This window comes from Carassius gibelio, chromosome B1 (genome assembly GCF_023724105.1).
Source record: "Carassius gibelio isolate Cgi1373 ecotype wild population from Czech Republic chromosome B1, carGib1.2-hapl.c, whole genome shotgun sequence".
In the NCBI taxonomy this organism is placed as follows: domain Eukaryota; kingdom Metazoa; phylum Chordata; class Actinopteri; order Cypriniformes; family Cyprinidae; genus Carassius; species Carassius gibelio.
In genome coordinates, this window is record NC_068396.1 from 22,066,687 (window position 1) to 22,087,094 (window position 20,408).

Below are 20,408 nucleotides of genomic sequence, written 5' to 3' on the forward strand. Positions count from 1 at the left end.
CTGCTAAGACGCTTCAGGACATTTCAGACCTGGCTATATGGGGCTCATTTTATGTATTTGTGTGTGTGGTGTAGTCCAGTGGTTCCTCTTGCCCTAGGAGGGGAGGAGCAGGAATACCTGCTTCTGGAGGAGTGTGAGAGCAGGAGCGCTCCTCCTGACTGTCAGTGAGTGAAGAGCATCAGTGTGAAGAATACAATACTAAACAACACGCACACATATATGGCCTGTTATTTTTACCTGAAAATCTGCACACTTAATATAACAACTTACTAAAATATATAAATTGTTCTGGGGTTTGTCTAAAATGGGTTGGTATGTTTTCTTGCCTTCGGTGCTTAAAAACAAAAACAAAAGAGTTGGTATACATAGTTTGAAACAGGACTTGTGTGAAATATGACATGCATGGTTGTGTTTGGCACTAACCTTGCCAGTTCTAGTTGTATAGCGATAAGCTTATTACACAGCTTTCTGGAATACTTTAAATGTTTGGTTATTCATTTCCTACTATGGGCAAATATTGTGTAATGATGTTCAACTCTATTTGACCATTGTCCCTGGCAACCAATCTGCCGAACTCTCCCAGTTACATATCCCTCATTAAACCAGTAGCGTTTTGTCTCTATATTCTATCAAATCAATAGTTTACGTCCTTTCATTTATAAAGGTGCAGTCGGTAGTTAGCATAGTTGTCATTCATGTACTTTAACGTACAATCACGTATTGCAAAGGTTTTATGTAAATTACTCTGATGCTAGTCATGGTTTTTAACCTTGCACCAAACTACTGAATGCATCTTTAATTGCCAAGTTGCTGTGTAATAAGTGATGATAAAATAATGTAGTTGGCCGGTAAATATTGCAATATAAACCACTTTAGTTATTATGGATTCAGTTATTATGCAGCAATGACCGACTGACATTTTGTCTTACTTGCCAGTTAATCAAAAATACAAAGAGTATTTCATATTGCGATTTTCATAATGACCTAAAGTAGCATGGTGTGTTTTTGAAAGGGTGTCTTTGTATTGATGAGGAGAGTGTGTTTTAATATATTTAGCTTGCATTTGTTGGAGTTACTTAGCTCGTAGCCTGTGTCTCATGCATGGGTTTCTTTACAGGGCCCGTGGCGAATGCTCCAAGTCTACCTCCTCTGAACCCGACTGTAATGACAACCTCCCTTCCCACCACACACCCACCTCCTCCTCTTCCTCCAGGCACGCCTCGGTCAATGGTTTCTTTCCTACCCAGCATGCCCCTGGGCTCTATGATTCTCCTCCTGCGCGCGGGCAGTCGTTGTCGGCCGACTCGCAGGGTCTTTACCTCCTGCCCCGAAGTTACTCTCAAGACACTGTGCTGCTGCCGAAGTCGGCGTCCTCCCCTCTCGGTCCTGACGGTGAGCCCGGTGAACTCTACGTCTTTAACACGCCTGGTCGTAAACCCTCTTTTGAGGCCCAGTTGCGGAACTTGTCAGTTAGCTATGATATTCCACCTACACCTGGAAGTAACTGCACCTACCAGATTCCCCGTACTGCTGGGGTGGAGGCTGTTTCAGGGGCCACAGATGTGGTACCGCCCCCTCGTCCGCCGAAGCCTTTACTGACCACGGGAACAGTCCCACCTGAGCGGTCACCCACGGACACGTATGTGGTGCCACGGTCAGTGTCTGAGACTGATGGGAATTACTGCGTGCCGTCTAGTACAGGAGGAAACAAAGCACTAAGGAGCAACACCATTGGTACAGTGGATTCTTCACGTCTACGTAAAGGTAGGAGGATAGCAATTATCCAAGTCAGCTTTGCTATTTCACCATCATTATGAGAGAAAAAGTTCGGTAACAATACAAGCTCAAAATCTCTAGGAGTCTTAGTTCCCTATTGGTTAGGACTGCACAATTAATTGAAATTAAATTGTGATTAGGCAGAAGATCCGATTGTCATGCGTATCTTTCAGTGAAGCATGGTTCTGTGATGAGCAGTAAATCTCCATCCAAAGGTCAGAGGGCGCTCTCGCACTGAAAATCCAAATCCAGGAAATGCCAATTGCTGCAGCTGAATAAACAGAAGATTGAACTGCTTTTACTGGTTCAGCCTGACTAATAAACACAAGACTATGGCAATATATGGTTTATCTGGGTTCTTATTATTATAATTAATAAAGTATATCTATAATGTAATGCTAATCGACATCTATCACTGCTTATAATAAAATGGAATAGTGTGTGCCTTAATCTGTTTAAGAAGCCACATCACCTTACAGAAGGATTTATTTCAAACACTCGACTGACGTTATGAAGTGAGTTTGGAGTACAGACATGTTATTAAATGTGGTATTTTCACATGCTCCCAGATGCATTTACTAGCATTTACCACACAAAAGGGTCTGGTGCTAGGGTGACGTGGAGGAGAAGAATTCTCCTTTAACATTAATAGTAAGACATGTTTTTTCAGCTGTAAATAAGCATATTTAAATATTTCTGATGGTTCTTGTGAGACTAAAGACCATAGTAATGTTTGTTGAAAATTCAGCTTTTTTTTTCTCGTCAAATTTCTGAACGGTAGTTTAGAATAATTATCTATATTATAATTATTTGAGACTGTAAGACATAGTAATTACTACAGATTTTCAAGTGTTCATTCTGCCTATTTAACAGTTAGCACAAATTCTGTATAGTGGTCTGTAACAAAGCAGACAAAGAACTAATGTTCACATGGAATAATGGAAAAGGCATCACTGTCAATTTGGGCAAAAACCTAGCCTTTATTTATTTATTGTCAGATTATTTATTTGTTTTTCTTACAGTTTGCCAGAATGCTTGAAATGTATGCTAAAAAGCACTAAAATGTAACCCAATTGTACATTGATTACAGTTCATGAGCAGGTACAGTATGAATGCTAATGTCAATATTATCTTTATTTTGAAATTCTAAATCCTGATTTTATTTAATAAATTTTATTCAATAAGTACCATCAAGCTGTTTGTTCTGCAATGGGGGTTATGAGTGGGTCCCTCTAGTGTTGTTTGGTGGTATTGGTATTGTAGTATTGAGATTGTTTATGTACACTCATGCCCTCATAATAATACACAGCTATATAATAAATTGACTAATAATAAATTGCACTGATACAGCAAGGATTGAAATAAATTGATGAAAAAAATGACACAATGGACTTAATCAGCAAGGGTGCATTCAATTGAGGAAGAGTGAAAGTAAAAATATAAAGATTACAAAAAAAATATATTTTTTAAATAAATGCTGCTCTTCTGAACTTTCTCAAGAAACTAATGTGACATAAGACTGGAGTAATTGCTGCTTAAAATTCAGTATTGTTAACACGGGAATAAATAGAATTTTAAAATGCATTAAAACATTAATAATATTTCATAATAATACTGTTTTACTATATTATTAATGAAAATAAATGTTGCCTTGTTGAGCAGAAGAGAGAAGGTTCTGTGACTTTTTTTTTTTTTTCTTCTGCTTTTTTTGCTTTTGACTGCATTCATTTATTTTCTATTTATTTCACAGATTACGGATCCCAAGACTGCTATGACATACCCCGTCCCTTCCCCCCAGATAAAAGTTGCTCATTTGATTTTAATGAAAGCTTCAACAACTATTTTGTGAGTTTTCCTAATAAATCAACTTTATCTATTTTAAAACTAGGCCCTGTCTTTAAAATGTCTTAAGAAAACCGTTTCTTCCCTGTTCTTGGATGCATGTAGAAGAATAAAGGCATGGTGCCAGTAGGAGGTGTTTCCACTGAGGAGATGGACGAGAACTATGTACCCATGAGCGTCCACTCTTCGTCACATCAGCGTTCTGGCAGCCTATCAGAACCCATCCAGGAGCCCAACTATGTGCCCATGACACCAGGCACAGTAGAGTTCTCCTCCCTCGGAAAACAGGTGCCCCCTCCAGCCCACATGGGCTTCCGCTCCAGCCCCAAGACTCCACCTCGAAGACCGGTTCATATACCCGAATGCCAACCGCCGCCCGTAGACCGCAACCTCAAACCTGACCGTAAAGGTGAGCCCTGAGGTTTGTTTCTTTTGTGGTGTTTGTGTGTATAAGGTGGGATTGTGAACAATGCTTGCATCTCTTCAACATAGCAACTCTCATTACCAGCTTTCTCACTAACAGGTGCCGGCCCATGCTTATGAAACATTTCTTCCACTTTTAATTGAGGTCTCCGTCTGCTTGTTGCCATGCAATTATAACGCGCATTACAGACCTTTCAACTCGCTTAGCAAACTAGTCTGCACTGCTGTAACAGTGACCTTTGCGTTTTAATCATTAGCATGTGACCTCACACATAAAAGAAGCTATTGTCTATAGATTCGGAGCCCTGGGTATGAGGGAGCCTGTCTGCACCGTTAGCCTGGAGCGGTCACCTCTGTCCCCATTGTGCCTTAGTGAAAGACCTCTTTGATGGCCAGACCTGCGAGGGGAATTTCAATCTGGTCTGAGAGAAAAAGGGGACGTGCGAAAGTTGCACAAGCGGGCGCAACATCAGCAGCCAGCTGGGACAGCACTATTGATCTAAACACTAATAGCAGCAGCTCTCTGTGCTCATCCGAAACCATTGTGTATCTTCAGTTACGTGTTACTGTTTCAAAGCGCTGGTTAATGCAAGAGACAGCAGGTTACGTGCAGAGGAGATGCACCACTCGGCCATAACTGTGAGAACCCCATATTATTTGGTGGTTTTTAGTGACACCCATGAGTAATCATATGACAAATATGTGATACTGTTAAATTATACTTAATTACAAGCAACAAATATTAAAACAAACAAACCCTAACCCTATATGTGCATGTTGCTAATTAGTATTTCTCATAACTTATTTGTGTCATTTTAGTGTAAAAAAAAAACACAAAAAAGTGTAAACTAGAATAAAAGGTTGTTCTGCAAGATATAAATTACTATAAAAACTAGTGCTATCAAGCAGTTTATTTCATCCAAAATAAGTGTTTTTTATACATAATATATGTGTGTGTACTGTGTATATTTATTATGTATATATAAATACACACACATGCATGTATATATTTAAGAAAAACAAGTTATGTTGATATTTTAAGTATATTTATAATATCAATTATTTGAATATAAAATATAAACAAATACACGTTTATGTATTTGTAAACATGTATGACATGTTTACAAATAAATAAATCCATAAATGGTGTAACATTCGGGCGTCCGCATGATTTTGGCCAAGTATGTGCATGTAGGGTACTGAAATAGGTCTTCTTAAAAATAATTGTTCTATTTTCTAAACATGGGCCAAGCACAAAGCTAACTGTTTTCACATCATCCTCAAATGCCAAGCGTCCTTTCTACGGTTCTTCAGACAGCAGCTTATTGTATTTGTTGTGTATTTGCAAGCTTTTTCTGAACATGGAGTGATTCAAATGGCTTTGGTGGCATTTCACTGGCAGTTGCTGGGTACTTTGTGTTCTATTGTGTTTGTCCTCTCTCTAGTCTACGCTTTTATTGGCTGTCCTGTATTAGTCTAAATATTAGTCTATGTTCTGCCTGGTTTCTCTGTCTTCCTATATCAAACTTTTTACCTGAACAGTCTTCAGTCTTGGAAATCATTGTGATATTCTGCTCTTTTTTGTGTTTGGCTGGTTTTATAATTGTGGCCATCATCACTCTTGACTTGTGGCAGCAATATGCATACAGCAGAAAAAATAAATTGGTTTAATTTTTCTAATATTACAAAGACATCACTGAACCCTTCTGTCTGGCTGAGCCACATGCTGGCGTGTCGTCGGTTGGTGCGAATGCTGTACTCACCCACGTGTGTCTGTTTAACCCTGTGCATGTTCGTCTTTGTGGGGAAGCCTTGTTCATCGCATGTCTTAAATGCATGAAGAGGTGTTGCCATGGCAGCAGCCCAACACATAATTGTTCGGCGAAAGAGAAGAGGCACGAGTGATGGAGGTGGCCGTGATTGTGCTGAATTGCATGGGTGTGAAGTTTAGAAGAAGACAAGGCCGATTTCTTTCAAAGGAGACATGTAACAAAGAAGTTTTCTCTCACCAATTCAGGTCAGAGCCCTAAAATAAACAGAGCAGTCGGTCTTGAGCGAACCGACTCCCAAACCATAGGTGAATTCTCAAGACGGCGTAAGGGTACGTACCTCGACAGAATGCTACTTTCATTGTCTGCCTCCTCAGTTCTCAGGTGTATGTTTGTGAAGGTTTCAACAAGTGGTCCTAATCGCAATGTATGACTGTTGTATTCGAATATATATGAAGTAGCTGCTTTAAATATTTTTATATTTAATTTGTAATTTTATCAGTAGATTTAAAAGTACCGTATTTTCCGGACTATAAGTCGCACTTTTTTTGATAGTTTGGCTGGTCCTGCGACTTATAGTCAAGCGACTTATCAAAATTAATTTGACATGAACCAAGAGAAAACATTACCGTCTACAGCCACGAGAGGGCGCTCTATGTAGCTCAGTTCTCCTGTAGTCTACACTGAACACATAGAGCGCCCTCTCGCAGCTGTAGACGGTAATGTTTTCTCTTGGTTCTAAATGAATGCGACACATAGTCCAGTGTGACTTATATATGTTTTTTTCCTCATCATGACGTATTTTTTGGACTGATGCGACTTATAGTCTGAAAAATACGGTATATTATTTTGATCGTTGATGTTTCCATAGGCTCTCTCTCTAATTATAACTGTATATAATATATATATAATAATTGTAAATATGATTTCCCGGCCCAAACACTGACTGTGTGAACGTAGCCTATCATACAGACATTGACTGTCTGCAGTGTGTGGAGGAACTTGGCTTTCCACTCAAATATTGTAATGATCAAGTCACTGATGCAGTTGCCTATACATTGCTTTGTCTGTAGTGTGCACAGATTGCTGTCCCAGAGAAGGCGGTTGGATTTATTTCTTAAATGTGTTGGTCAGCTGGTTATTAAGCTAATGAATTTGTGATAAATGAGGTTTTAAGGTTCTGGTAGAGTGATGCTTGTGCTTAACTGGTGAAGGGAAGCTAGCACACTTGATATCGCAGCTACTGTAAAACTAACTGATTAACATTTGACTCTACAAACACCTTTCACTGTCAGACTGCTCACTGCCCCACGAGTCATAAACATTTTAAACACTTAACTAACACATTTGCATACGCATTTTTGAGTCATATTGACAAGAGCAGAAAGTGGGCGGATGAATCGTATTATGACTAACAGTGTGAGGAGCAATCCAGGTGTCTGGATGCAGTCTTGGGAGCTTTCTGATGCTGCTTTGTTTGATGGCATCAGGATATACCTGCCATCAGGAAGTCCAAAGATACACTGCTGTTCAAAAGTTTGGGGTCGGTAAGATTATTTTTTGTTTTTTGTGGAGAAGTCACAGAACCAAGGCTTATTCGCACCAAGGCTAAATTTTCAAATCAAAAACACACACAAAAAATTGTAATAACGGTTTTCTATTTGAGCATATTTTAAAATCCTGAACTTTCAGCATGGTTCCAGACTTTAGCGTCACAAGATGCTTTAGAAATCATTCCAGTATGCTGATTTGCTGCTCAAAAACAAATAAACAAATAATTATCAGTGTTGAAATCCTACTGCAACTTAATTATATCAGGACTCTTTGTATTTTTAATACTAACAGTTAAACAACAGTTTAATGCATATTTGCTAAATAAAAGTATTGTTATTTAAAAAAAAAAAAAAAAAAAAAAACACTGACCCGAAACTGTTAAACAGTAGTGTATCTCCCATCAGTGTGTCCGAATACCAAATATACAAAAAAATAAATAAAATTAGTGCTACATAACTTGCTCACCTGTGGATTGTCTGCAGTGAGTAAGTGCCGTCTGAATTATAGTCCAAACAGCAGAACAAAAAAATTAGCAACAAAAGCCATTACAAGTGGTTTATCAACTCTTTTGACTTCTTTGTTCCTATCAGAGCAGAACAGAGATGGCTGGAAAATAAATCAAATAAATGGACATATCAAAAATAAAAATTCATTTTGTGAAGTTTTTCACAATTCAATATATTACAATATTATTTAGTAGAAACTCACTCAAGCCAAGCGAATGTTTTGTGCCCAAAAAGTTCAGTTAGGGCCCTAAAATGCATATCCATCTGTGCTTCTTCCCTCACACACTGGCACCAGCTGGTGTGCGTTTCAGCCAGCTACAGCTACTTCTCAGTTGCCAGATTGGGTGAATCTCAACTCAGCAGAGTTTTGGGCCAGCTGCAATAACTAAATCAGTCACTGTTTATATGTGAAAAGAGGAAGAGGGAGGATATGTGTGATTATCACTCAGTCTTGACCTTTGGCAGTGGCCTTTTAACCTTTCCAGTTTTCCCTCAGGAATGATTTCAGTTCTCATGATTTGGTCCTGTATTTGATTTGAGTACATTCTTAAGTGGTGTAAAAAATTAAAATAAGTGTAACAAACTTTTCTCACTGAAGAAATGTTCCTAATTTACTTCTGAGTCTGACTACCATTATTTCTTTCAAATAGCAGACATCGCCCTCTACTGGCTAAAAGTAGAGAACCACCATCGAAATTACATACACATTTTTGTTGTAAATATTTATAAATCCTAATAATAGTTACGTTTTTAGTAGTTTAACAGTTTTTGTATAAATGTTTTTATTACACACAATTTACACACGCAATTTTATTGTAATTTATATATATATGTACCATATACCATGTATTAGGCCAAACCATTGGGTGGTACTGTGTCATTCGGAAAATTTATCTGCATTAAACTGCTGGGGTTTTTTTGCAGTTAAGCCGGCCCCTTTGGAGATCAAGCCTCTAGCTGAGTGGGAGGAGTATACGGCACCGGTCCGTTCCCCCGTGACCAGGTCCTTCACGAGGGAGTAAGTGTCAGTTTAGAACAGATCAGTATTTAAGCATGGTTCTGCATGTCCTCCACACCACAGACTCCACAGGCTAAACAACTAATCATTCATGCATTCCTGTAGTCTTGTCCTAACATCCCATAATAGTAAAACGGTGGTGATGAGAGTAATATGTCGCCATTATTTGATTGTGATTATAAGTGATTGGACTGTCATCACTACCTAACACCACATAATAACAAAAGGGGTAGTGATGACAGTGCGATGAAGGCATTAATTGTGTTCTTGAATTATTTATTGATTTAATACCTTGATGTAGGTGCCATGTGGCTCATGTGTCTGGAACGCTGGAAGTGTGTGTGAATCAGTGTCACTGAATCAGTGTGTTCCACATTATCAGCCAAAGTCGTCCAGCTCAGATCTTGCATTAATCCAGACAGAGAGAGTTTGTGTTGCTGTTCTTTGTGTGTGTGTGTGTTTGTGTGTGTGTGAGCGGCAGTGTAAATCTTGTCCTGCTGCTCAGCCCCTCTAGGTGTACCGCAGCCCCCAGACCGTCCTCGGGGCATAGCACTGCCTCCAGCAGCGACTCCGACGACTGTGATGAGAATTATGTAGCCATGCAACACGCTAATATGTCTACAGATGAACCAGTATGTAAAAAACACCACAGCTACTGTTCCACTCAATTATAAATAATTCATGCATTCAAAATTGGAATATGTGTATATATGTATATAAAGTTAATTAGATTAACCGGTATAAATTACAGAAGTAATTTATATACACATACATTAACAATTGGACGTTTGTAGTATTTTAGAAAAAAGTCTCCTATGCTTATCAAGGCTGCATTTATTTGATATAGTAAAAAAAAACAAAAAAAAAAAACAGTAATATTGTGACTATATGTATATTTTTATATATAATTTTGTTTCAATCTTGAGTGTCACATGTTCCTTAAGATATCATTTTAAAATGCTGGTGCTCAAGAAACATGTCTTATTATCATCAATGTTAAAAACAGTTGTGCTACCTAATATTTTTGTTGGAACTTTTAATTTTTTTTTTTTTTTTTTTTTGTATAACGTTAATATTTTATTTTATATTAACGTTATTTCATATTTTCAAATATTTTTGATCACTTTAAAGCATCCTTGCTAAATAAAAGTATTTATTAAAATAAAAAAAATAGACTGATCTCAAACTTTTAAATGGTAAGGTAAATGTATAAAGTTGACTTTATTTATTTTTTAAAATATGTTAGCAACATTAAGGGATTAGAGTTAAGTTTACTACAATATTATTATCTGCAAATTTGATTGAAATATACATGGTCTTGATTCCACAATTTTCTTTCCATATACATTATATAACTTAAATAGCCATAAAAGTGAGTGAGAATAAAATCGCAGGTTCCCAGAAATTTGTTGGTGTTTGGTGGTCTTTCAACTGACTGGATAGAAGGACCCCTCACAGTTTTTCCTACCTTTACTTTTCTTTTTTCTCAAGAATTTCTTCTATTTCTGTTGTGTCTTCACCTGGAGGTCCTTTCTTCTTTGTTGCTCCATGTTTGTGTTAATTTATTTATTTTTTCTTAAATTTAATGCATACCCTAGGAAACATTAAATACACTAAAATGTTTTTACATATTTATTTACTTAATAAAAATACCATACAATTGTACTTTCGGTAAACTAAACAAGTCTGCTAAATTGGAACAACTAATTTTGTATTTAATTTATTTTAATTGCACGGAAGTAGAAATGGAATCCAACTAAAGATATAGTGAAGTATATTTCTACGTGCTAAAGTAGAACTATTGCAAGTATACTTCAGATACACTTTGAAAATCTTGAATTTAAAGAAAAATATTATTCAAAGATCATACAATCCTCAGCAATATTAAGAAATGTGCATTATGCACAAGTAGTACTCCAAATAAAGTTTAATAATGATTTTTGGTAACACTTTCTATGAAGCCCATATTTATAATACATTATAAGGGGTATTCTCAAGGCATTATAATGAAATATATAAAACTTTAATGTGTTGTATCATCTTATAAATAATCCTAACAACAAATATAATGCATCATCATGCTTACACATTTGTGGTTATAACTTTGAAGATTATGATTATTTATAATACACAATAAACACCATATGAAATCTACTTTTGCATTTATAATTGACAGTTTATTTAAGATCTGCGCAGTATATTACTACATCGTGTAAGTGGTTAGGTGTGGAGTGTTCTCTGTGAGGCTAATATTAATTTTGATGTGAGCTGGTTAATAATTTCAACTGAAAAAAATTAAATGTTTATATGTTAGGTTACATTTTATTTTGATGGTGCCCCTAGTCTGTTGACTATAAGCAACTTTGCAACTACATGTCAACTAACTCTCAGAGTATTAGTTGGCTTAGCTTAAGCTTGACGTACCTACAAAGCTTTTTATAGTGAGTTTATCTTTTGGGGAACCATCAAAATAAAGTGTTAGCATATATTTAGCAGACATGCTACTAATACTCCACTGACTGCTAGTTGACATGTAGTTGCAGAGTTACTTGGCAACCGTCTACAATATAATCGATTGTAACTTAAGTTATAAATGATCATATTCTTAAAAGCTATCCATTATGCATTCATTATAATGCTTTAAGACTACTTTTATAATGCATTATAAATATGGGCTTCATAGAAAGTGTAACCTAATTTTTATATCAGTAAAATATCAAACAAAATGTTTGTAAATATGTTAATAGATTTGAACTATACTTAGTATAAAATAAATGTATTTAAAAAATTACTTTTTTACTAGGGTAATATGGAGCTTTTTGTGCATGGCTTGTTTTGTTTGCTAACATGTTAGCATGCAGCAGTAAAGGTGTTGATAACACTGCACTGTATGGCTTTTGTTGCACTGATTTGGAAGAGACTTTTCTCTGCCTCTTTTCTGCTTATTATTTTCAACTCTCTATTCCTTGCCTTCTTTTGTGGATCCTCTTGTCTGCCTCATCTGTATTTAGCATTTTTCATTTCTAGTTTCTCTGCGGGCCTTCTGTTTACTCTTTGATTTTTCTACTCCTCTTCTCCTCCCTGTTCCTCCATTCTTTAGAGAAGAGTCATTCTACTGTACAGTTCCCATCACTCCTATAAAGAGAGAGGTGTCAGATCTAGACCACCAGGATGAGGTGAGCAGGGTTGTGAAGGTGGACTGAACAACACTCTGGATGTGTGTTTTCAAGGGATAATGAATTCTATCAAAGAAAATTCTATCATCCTACAGAAAATCTAAAAGTGCTATGAAAGTCGATGGGTGACCATTAGCGGTTTCAAAATATCTTCTTTTGTGTTCAGCAGAAGAAAGAAATTTATACAGGTTTGGAACAACCAGAGGTCGAGTAAAAGATGACAGAATTTTCATTTTAGGTGAACTATCCCTTTGACAAAACTTAGGAAAACTTAGGGAAAACACCTGAAAGACACAATTACAAAAATTTTGTGTATGTATGTATGTGTGCGTGTGTGTGTGTGTGTGTGTAAATGTGTATATATATATATATATATATTAATGTAAAACGTAGTGCTTATAAATAGTGTTGTAATCATATTTTACAATATTGGAGTTTTATTGTATTTTTGATCAAATAAATGCAACCTCGGTGAGCATAAGAGACATCTTTTGAAGGCATGAAAAAAAAAAAAGTTTCAAACAGTAGTGTATGTGTGTCATTAGATTTTTTTTTTCTTTGTGAAAAAAAATCCTGTTCATTTCAATATGAGTGGAACCTAAATTACTTGCATAGAGTTTTAAGAAGTCTTACATTCCTGATATTCAAGATAATCGTATACATGATTGTATTATTTTATCAGTTGTATACACTATGCATTACATTGTAGCATTGTTCCCCAGACAGTCACTTGATGATTGGATTTGTATTGAGTTACTAAATAATGCAGCATGAAATAAGGCTCAATATATTTTGAAACATGAAAAGAAAAACTACATTTATACAGTACATAATTATTACATTTATGACTCATACCATGAAAATACATGGAAATAATCCTGCATGTGACACTTTTAGAGGTTGGATAGACATCTGCAGAGGTTGCTTCTTCTGCAGAATCCTCTAGAACTAATAGAGCATTGTTTTGAATTACTTGCATCATAAGATCAGTAAGGAATTATGAAGCTGTCTGATCAATATGTAAAAGTTTACAAACACCTATTTCTGCATAATTTGCAGGTAGACACATTACCAATTTAATCATTTGAATGAGTGTTGGGTGAACGATCGCATGTCACTGAAAGATAGGTAGATTAGATTAAGTATTTGTAAAAAATTCAGACTCTTCACTTACATCATCTAGTATCATTGTAGTAGATTAATATATCGGTAGCATAAATATTTTAGTAACTAATTCTGACTACAGCATTGACTATTATCTCTATGTATGCAACCTTTTTGTTGTGAGTTATTTTTTTATTTTTTTTCTCAGAACGTGAAGCTAGCAGCACCAATGAATGCTGATGGAGGTGGCAGTCCCATGGTGAAGCCCAAAGGAGACAAGCAGGTGGAGTACCTGGATCTCGATTTGGACCCTGGGAAATCAACTCCTCCTCGGAAGGTAAGATATGAGTAATAATAAAGCAGAATTAAACAAATTGTCAAATAAGATGTTATGTTTGGATGTGTTTGGGTGAGGTTTTTTTATCATCAGGTGTCGGACAAGCGTTACAGTGGAGGCATAATACATGTTGATCCCAGTGTTCTTATTCTTAGGCTCTGATTACTGTATACACCTGTTATAGCCTTTTTGCCATTAATTAAAAGGATTGAAATCTGCTTTTGTCTCATGTTGATGGAATAGTCATTCTATGGCCTGTCTCATTAACAGTGCTTTTTGCCTGTACATCAGTTGAGTATTATTATTTTTCCCATCATTGTTTGCAGATAAGTATGGAAGCATGTTTCCACCACTGAATAAAAAAAAAAAAAAACGGCAATTGGGGCTTTTTTTATTTCACAATTTTTTCTCTGAATTGAGTCATAAAAAACTAACTTCATAGTCAAAATCATAACTGTGAGATAAAAAGGAGCAATTGATGCTTTTTTTTATTATTATTATTATTATTATTCAGTGGCGGAAAAAGGCTTCCCGTAGACAAGAGACTGTAGTTAATTGCAGCTGATCCAATTCCTGGTTCCTGAGACTTTACTTACGTTGCCAAAAGTCTCTGTCTTTTAATATTTAGCTTTTTAAATAATGGAATTACCCATTTTACCATTATTTAATAAGTTTAATATTAATATTCACATTAAATTAAAACAATGACATGTAAAGTACAAGTACTTTTAGGTAAACTAGCGACACACTGATCCAGAATTCGGTCTGATAGCCATAAGCCAATTCTTATAATACTTATAAAGTACAATTTTATTTGAAAAATTAATTTAATGCAAAAATATAATGCAGATGTCAGAGTAAAACATTAATAACTGAAAGTAGTTTTAATGGTACAAGTGAATTTAGGAATCACAACATTTTCTAAATATCACATTTAACAGTGTTATTCAATTATTTGTATTTTTAAAGATTAGCTTTATATGAATGTTACATAATGGCAAAGGGTAAAATACGGTTGTTTAGCTGTTACAATGAAATAACTTTTATCATCCGATAACCGATATTGTATCAATACAATGGGCATCCCTAAAATAAATATTTATTCAACTTTTCAAAAACTTATTTAATAAACAAGAAGTCTATTTTATATACTACTAATACCATAGAAAAGTGTTGTTGCAGTTTTTAGTATCAACTTTTTACCCTTATATCGGTACTTTTTGGCATCTCTCCTGTTTTGACTGTTTCTCACATAAATATCTATTATCATCCAATAACCGATATTGTACCGTTACATTGTGCATACCTAAAGGAAACATTTATTCAACTTTTAAAATAATTATTTGATATAATGAATCCAAAAAAAGACTGTTTTATATACTACTAATACCGTAGAAACCTTTTACCCAAATATCTGTACTTTTGGCATCCCTCTCTCCTGTTTTGACTGCCATTCATATCTTGACCTTGCAGAAGAAGAGTAACGGGACTGGTATTTCAGCATCAGACGAGCGGGTAGACTATGTGGTGGTGGATCAGCAGCGAACACAAGCACTGAAGAGCACACGTGAGGCCTGGAGTGATGAACGGCAGTCGACGGAGCAAGATCCCCCCAACAAAGGGACCAAATGACACCCATCTCTTTCCTCTTTCCTAAACGGTCATGACTCGTGGGAGGCCAGGGAAATGGAGGACACTGCACACGCTCTGAACCTCCTATCAGGCCACCATGTTTGATTTTAGATACAGCTGTGTGACAGCGCCTAGGTCACAGCTCCCAGATCAGCTAGTTTACACTGCTTCCTGCTAGACGACAGCACCCATGCAGGGGAGAGCTGACCCGAGGGATCCTCATGTATAAGCTGACAGACTCCAAGTAGGATGGACCGCACTCTGCATAGGGGCTGAAGGACTTGCCGAGCCTTTTCGGCTGAAAGCCAAGTGAAAAATACGCTAACAGCAGCATTATTCATACTACATGGATACACACTGCCCCCAACTCAGACAGTTTCAGATTTTTGGATATTGTTTTTCCCACATCGTGGTGTTAAAGCACATTATTCCATGGGCTTGGGGAGCATCAGGTCTGATGCATTTGTCTGTCCTCAAGGTTTTTTTTTTTTTTTTTTTTTTTTTTTTATATAAACGTTCCCTGTTCACAAAACTGCCAAGGTGAGTTTTTAGAATGCATTTTACAAACCTAAAACTTTTTTTTTGTGTGTGTGTATAGTTCCATGAAAATCTGAAACTTTTACACATCTTTTTTTTTTTTTTTTTTGGGCCTCAGTTGTAATTCAGTAGTGCAATCAAAAGGTTTTGAGTTGCTTGAGCCGCAAATCTGCTAAGGTGGGTTAGTTTGTTTGAAAATGATTATTGTTTGCATTTGCATTTAAGACAGCAGGCAGACTGTATAAAGTGTTATGTACATGAATAAAAGTGTCCTTTATTTGTATCTAATATCTAGTATGTTAAGGCTAAGGTGTGGATTCTGCAGGATAGAAGTCCACACGGTCTGAGATGGTATCAGAAACTATGAAATGTTAATGGTGGAATCAGGAACTGTGATAGTTTTTAACAGAGAACAGCTTTCTCTGAATTCTTGTGTGTTTTGTGTTTTATTCTCTTTTAAATTTCTTTCAAAGCAAGGTATCAATTTACAAAAGCGCCGAGGTCAGGTACTCACTGAAAGGTTTAATAGATTTCATTTATTTTATTTTGCAGCTATAGATGACGTCTTTAGTGTTGCAGATCGTATGTTCTCATAGAAACCTTTTGAAATTGCTTATGATGCAAGATATTACTAAGTATGAGACGCCTTCATGGAGGGAAGGAAAAGGCGGTCAAGTAGTTTCAGGAATTTTATTATGTTTCTTCATTCTCTGTGTGACTGGTCTATCAATGCATTTCATTGCTACTTCGATAATTTATTTCAGATGGAGTTCCGCCGCTCATGGAGACTAATTGCCTTACCATTGCAACTTTTTTTGAATGTTGTAAATATGATCCGTTCAGTGATTTTAGATCATGTCAGAATACATCTATTCAGAATACATCGGCATAAAACTTTACTTGTGTGTGTAAAATAAAATAGCTCTACTAACTACCATTCTTAAGCCAAGAAGACACTGTTGATGTGTTGCAACACCATTGGTGGCTTCTGCTGTATATATTTCCATACAGGCTTTTCAAGCATGTCTTTTGATTCAAAGCTGTGCCTATATTGGTTCCCTTCTACTCAAATTGTTTTCTTTGAGTCCTCAGACCCTGATGCTTTATATCTTTTTTTAATGAATCTGTAAGAAATGTACATTTTAAAATAAACTCAATAAAAATGATACTCCAGGAGATTACTGCTGGCATTGCAACTAATGGAATCTGTGATGATTTTTAACTGTTTTCAAAACTGCAATTTCAATTACATGGAACATTATGGGTTGATATTAAAGGGATCGTTCACCCAAAAATGAAATTCTGTCATTAATTGCTCATCCTCATGTCTTTCCAAACCTGTAAGACCTTCATTTTGGAAACACAAATTAAGATATGTTTGATGAAATCCGAGAGCTCTCTGACCCTGCATAGACAGCAGTGCAACTACCATGAAAGCCTAGAAAGGTAATGAGGACATTGTTAAAATAGTCCACGTTACATCAGTGGTTCAACTGTAGTTGTATGAAGCTACGAGAATACTTTTTGTCTGCAAAGAAACAAAAGTAATGACTTCATTCAACAAGTTCTTCTGTTCCGCACATTCACGAGAGGTGAACTCATAAATGGTGTCCTGATAGAAATTAGATTTTTCTGTAGTTTACTCCTTACTGCTTGGAGTATGTTACATATCAAGGGTATCATCATGCACATTTGATTATCTTATGATAGCTGAAATGATAGAAATTCAACTAGTCACAGGGTATAGAAGTAGGCATTTATCTTAACAGGCACTTTATAATGAAACAAGTATCCAGGTATCTTAACAGAGTTCTTTTCATCAGCAAAAAAAGAAAATAATTCTCAAAAACATATACAGTTAATAAAACGTCAGTTTTCAACCACAAGGCTAATGGTGTGTTCTCCGACACAGACTTCTTTAAATCTGTCGGGTTTAAAACTTGTGTCCTGGAGTTATTTGATATTTAGTCATTTTTATAATACAGGGTGAGATATAAATTACAAAATATAGGTTTGCAAAATCTTGGTTTGTCTCTCACGATTCAGTTTTAGTACATTGAACAAAAACTAACATTAAACAATAAATTGAAAGGAATATCAATTGGGAAACTACAAATACATTATTGCTTTAATTGTGTAAATATGTATTGGTTTTTGATTGAAAAATGTGCTTTGTTCACACAGTTTCAAGTTTTTTTTTTGTTGTTTTTTTTTTGGACAACACCAGTCTCACTTTTTAACACCAGATATTTAACAGGCGGCTGTGTACACACACAGAATTATTGTGTTATGCTGAACCATATTCTAACATCCTGAAAAGGTATAAAAATAAGTACATTAATAATATTAAACATCACGCTCCCTTTGCATAGCAACACATCGGTCATGAGGGATCGCTGACCTGTGCTCTTGTACACAGCATTTCATGTTATGGAACATATAAAAATAGATACATTTATTACAACACTGCTCGAAGAAGCCAGTTCTTGTATCTCTCAGTTTGCTTAAATCTTACACACACACTCAGAAGAACTGTTATGAAAATTTGAATAAAAATTAAAAAAAAATGTCCAATGATCTTGAACAAGTTTAAATTGTCTGGGTAGTTTAATAAGGCTTTTGATGTCCAACATACAATTTCATGCCAAAGTAAATGTACCTTTTATTCTTGTTTACAATGAAACTTTTTTTAACTTTGGGGAAAAATTAAGTAGATTTATGGTAGCACTTTATTTTACAGTCCTGTTCCTCATGTACATACTATGTACTTATTATAGTAATTACAATAACTATGTAATAACTAGGTACTAACCCTGAACCTACCCCTAAACCTAACCCTAACCCATGTAGTTACCTTGTATTACCAGAACTTTCTTAGATAAATACACTGTAAGTACACTATAAATACATGTAAGTACACGTACTGTAAAATAAATTGCAACCAGATTTATCTATAATGAATGAACGAATGATTTATCTATAACTCAATTACAGTTTGACACAAGCTGAAGCACAGATTCGCTCTGTTTGTCTGAGCAGGATCACTGTGGCCAATTCTGGTTCACAGAACTACTGATGGAAGCGCGCTAAAATTACATTAGTACTATGAAGCTCAAACTTAATCTTAAGATAAAGGCAACAAGCAACTTCCTTTAATTTGACCAAGTAATATGAACAGTCTTGGAGTCGAGATGTCTTCACTGAAGCTGTGGAAACCTCCAAAAGAGCCACATATTGGATGTTGTCAGTTGAACTGAGGATTGAGATCTCAGAATCTTTCTGTCTCAACTTCAGCTGCTTCTTTGAAAAGAAGAGCACCGTGGTGAGAGTTAGTTATGATCGGGGGGAACAAGGGCTGTTTAAACCTCAGAGCTGTCCACATTGTGTCGCATGGGCTCGCGGTTGTACGCTGTGCAGGACGAAGTGGAATAAGCTGGGTACTTTTTATCTTTCCTCTTGCGTCGCATCAAGAGAACCACCAGAACTACAACCAGGCATACCAGCAGGATGAGCCCAGCCACCCCCAGCAATGTGGACATGCCAGCGGGAAGAGAGGAATCTGAACCAGGCCCTTTGCCCAGGCTCCCCTCCACCAGAGGGGGCTCCAGGTAGGTTTCCCGACCCCATGGCTGACTCACCCGAAGTCGGTTTGAGCGATCCAGGGCGATGTGCTGAATGTTGGTTCCTCGATTGTTCTCAGTACCGATCTCGAAAGCTTCTGGGTCAGGTACTGCACGTCGACTTCGGGATTGGGTGCCAGAGTCAGAAATGGAGGATATAGCGTGGTGGTACCCAAGGCTTCTTTTACCACGGCTGGCGTTCTCTTTAGAACGGAGTGTGTAGATAGTGTGGATGAACCATTCACGGCCAGCAGTTACCTAGTGAATTAAACATAAAGACTGCTCAAGATTCTGTTTCAAATTGGGTTTATGGTTATAAAACATGGTGAGTCTCTGACCTGGAAGAGTGGAGATGATGACAGGGTGAAACCATCTGATCCAGGTTGTTGGACTAAAGGCAGGGCTCCAGGGGTATCCACAGCAAGGCTGGCATCGAAATTGACATTTCCGAAGACGGTGGCTTGGGTTTCTGGCTGAGCTTTGTCCTAAAGTTCAAAGACCAGGAAGTTCATGCATTCAGTGAGCACAATAAATATATTCAATTAACATGAAGTTACATACTGTACAATGACTCAAAAAAATTGCATTTCTCTATTAAAATCAACTTTGATATTTTTGGGGGATATAAAATAAAAAAAATTTCTAAGTGAAAAAACTGTTCTAAAAGCTTTAGAACAACAACAAAGGCTTAAAATGACAAATTCTTAAAAACATTTTTAATACAATGATATTTTAATAACTGGGGGAGAGGGTGGTAACAAAACTTCACCATTGTTTATTGATATTTGAAAAAAAACTTTTGTCTGCCAAATCAATGTGTGTGGCTAAAATACAAAATATATATGAAATATATTCTGACCTCTTCATGACAAGTCACAACTTTTTTTAAACCACATAGCATTCTTAGACATTTTTAACTTTTTTTTTTTTTTTTTTTTTATAAAGATCACATGAAACCACATGATTTTTATTCTTTTAAACTGCATTAATAAAAACTTTGACATTTTTATGTCCCTGATATTTTAATATTTCTCTGCTCAAAAAAAGATTAACATAGTGGTAACATAGTCTACATTCATAATTAACATTTGTACGAAAGGTACAGTAAAGCAAG

General features: G+C 36.2%; 2 protein-coding genes across 9 annotated transcripts in view; one reads left to right on the forward strand and one right to left on the reverse strand.

Annotated features, from left to right (window-relative positions):
• gab1 (GRB2-associated binding protein 1) overlaps positions 1–16,874 on the forward strand; it is a 74,361-nt gene extending 57,487 nt beyond the window's left edge. For 3 of the 8 annotated variants that reach the window (XM_052545633.1, XM_052545638.1, XM_052545639.1), the window contains 9 exons: positions 75–164; positions 1,118–1,764; positions 3,527–3,621; positions 3,724–4,027; positions 6,059–6,142; positions 8,795–8,888; positions 9,394–9,520; positions 13,377–13,505; positions 14,979–16,874. In XM_052545633.1, the coding sequence (XP_052401593.1) occupies positions 75–164; positions 1,118–1,764; positions 3,527–3,621; positions 3,724–4,027; positions 6,059–6,142; positions 8,795–8,888; positions 9,394–9,520; positions 13,377–13,505; positions 14,979–15,137 (1,729 nt within the window). In that variant the 3' untranslated portion in view covers positions 15,138–16,874. Of the gene's footprint in view, positions 1–74; positions 165–1,117; positions 1,765–3,526; positions 3,622–3,723; positions 4,028–6,058; positions 6,143–8,794; positions 8,889–9,393; positions 9,521–11,988; positions 12,065–13,376; positions 13,506–14,978 lie in introns of all 8 variants that reach the window. The other 5 variants (XM_052545634.1, XM_052545640.1, XM_052545635.1 and 2 more) reach the window with 5 other exon arrangements.
• Positions 16,875–17,408: 534 nt separating this feature from the next.
• The window catches only part of frem3 (Fras1 related extracellular matrix 3), a 29,106-nt gene continuing 26,106 nt past the window's right edge, over positions 17,409–20,408 (reverse strand). Inside the window, exons 23-24 of the mRNA XM_052547065.1 lie at positions 19,633–19,779; positions 17,409–19,552 (exon numbers count right to left, since the gene is read on the reverse strand). Of these exons, the coding sequence (XP_052403025.1) occupies positions 19,034–19,552; positions 19,633–19,779 (666 nt within the window). The 3' untranslated portion in view covers positions 17,409–19,033. The remainder of the gene's footprint in view (positions 19,553–19,632; positions 19,780–20,408) is intronic.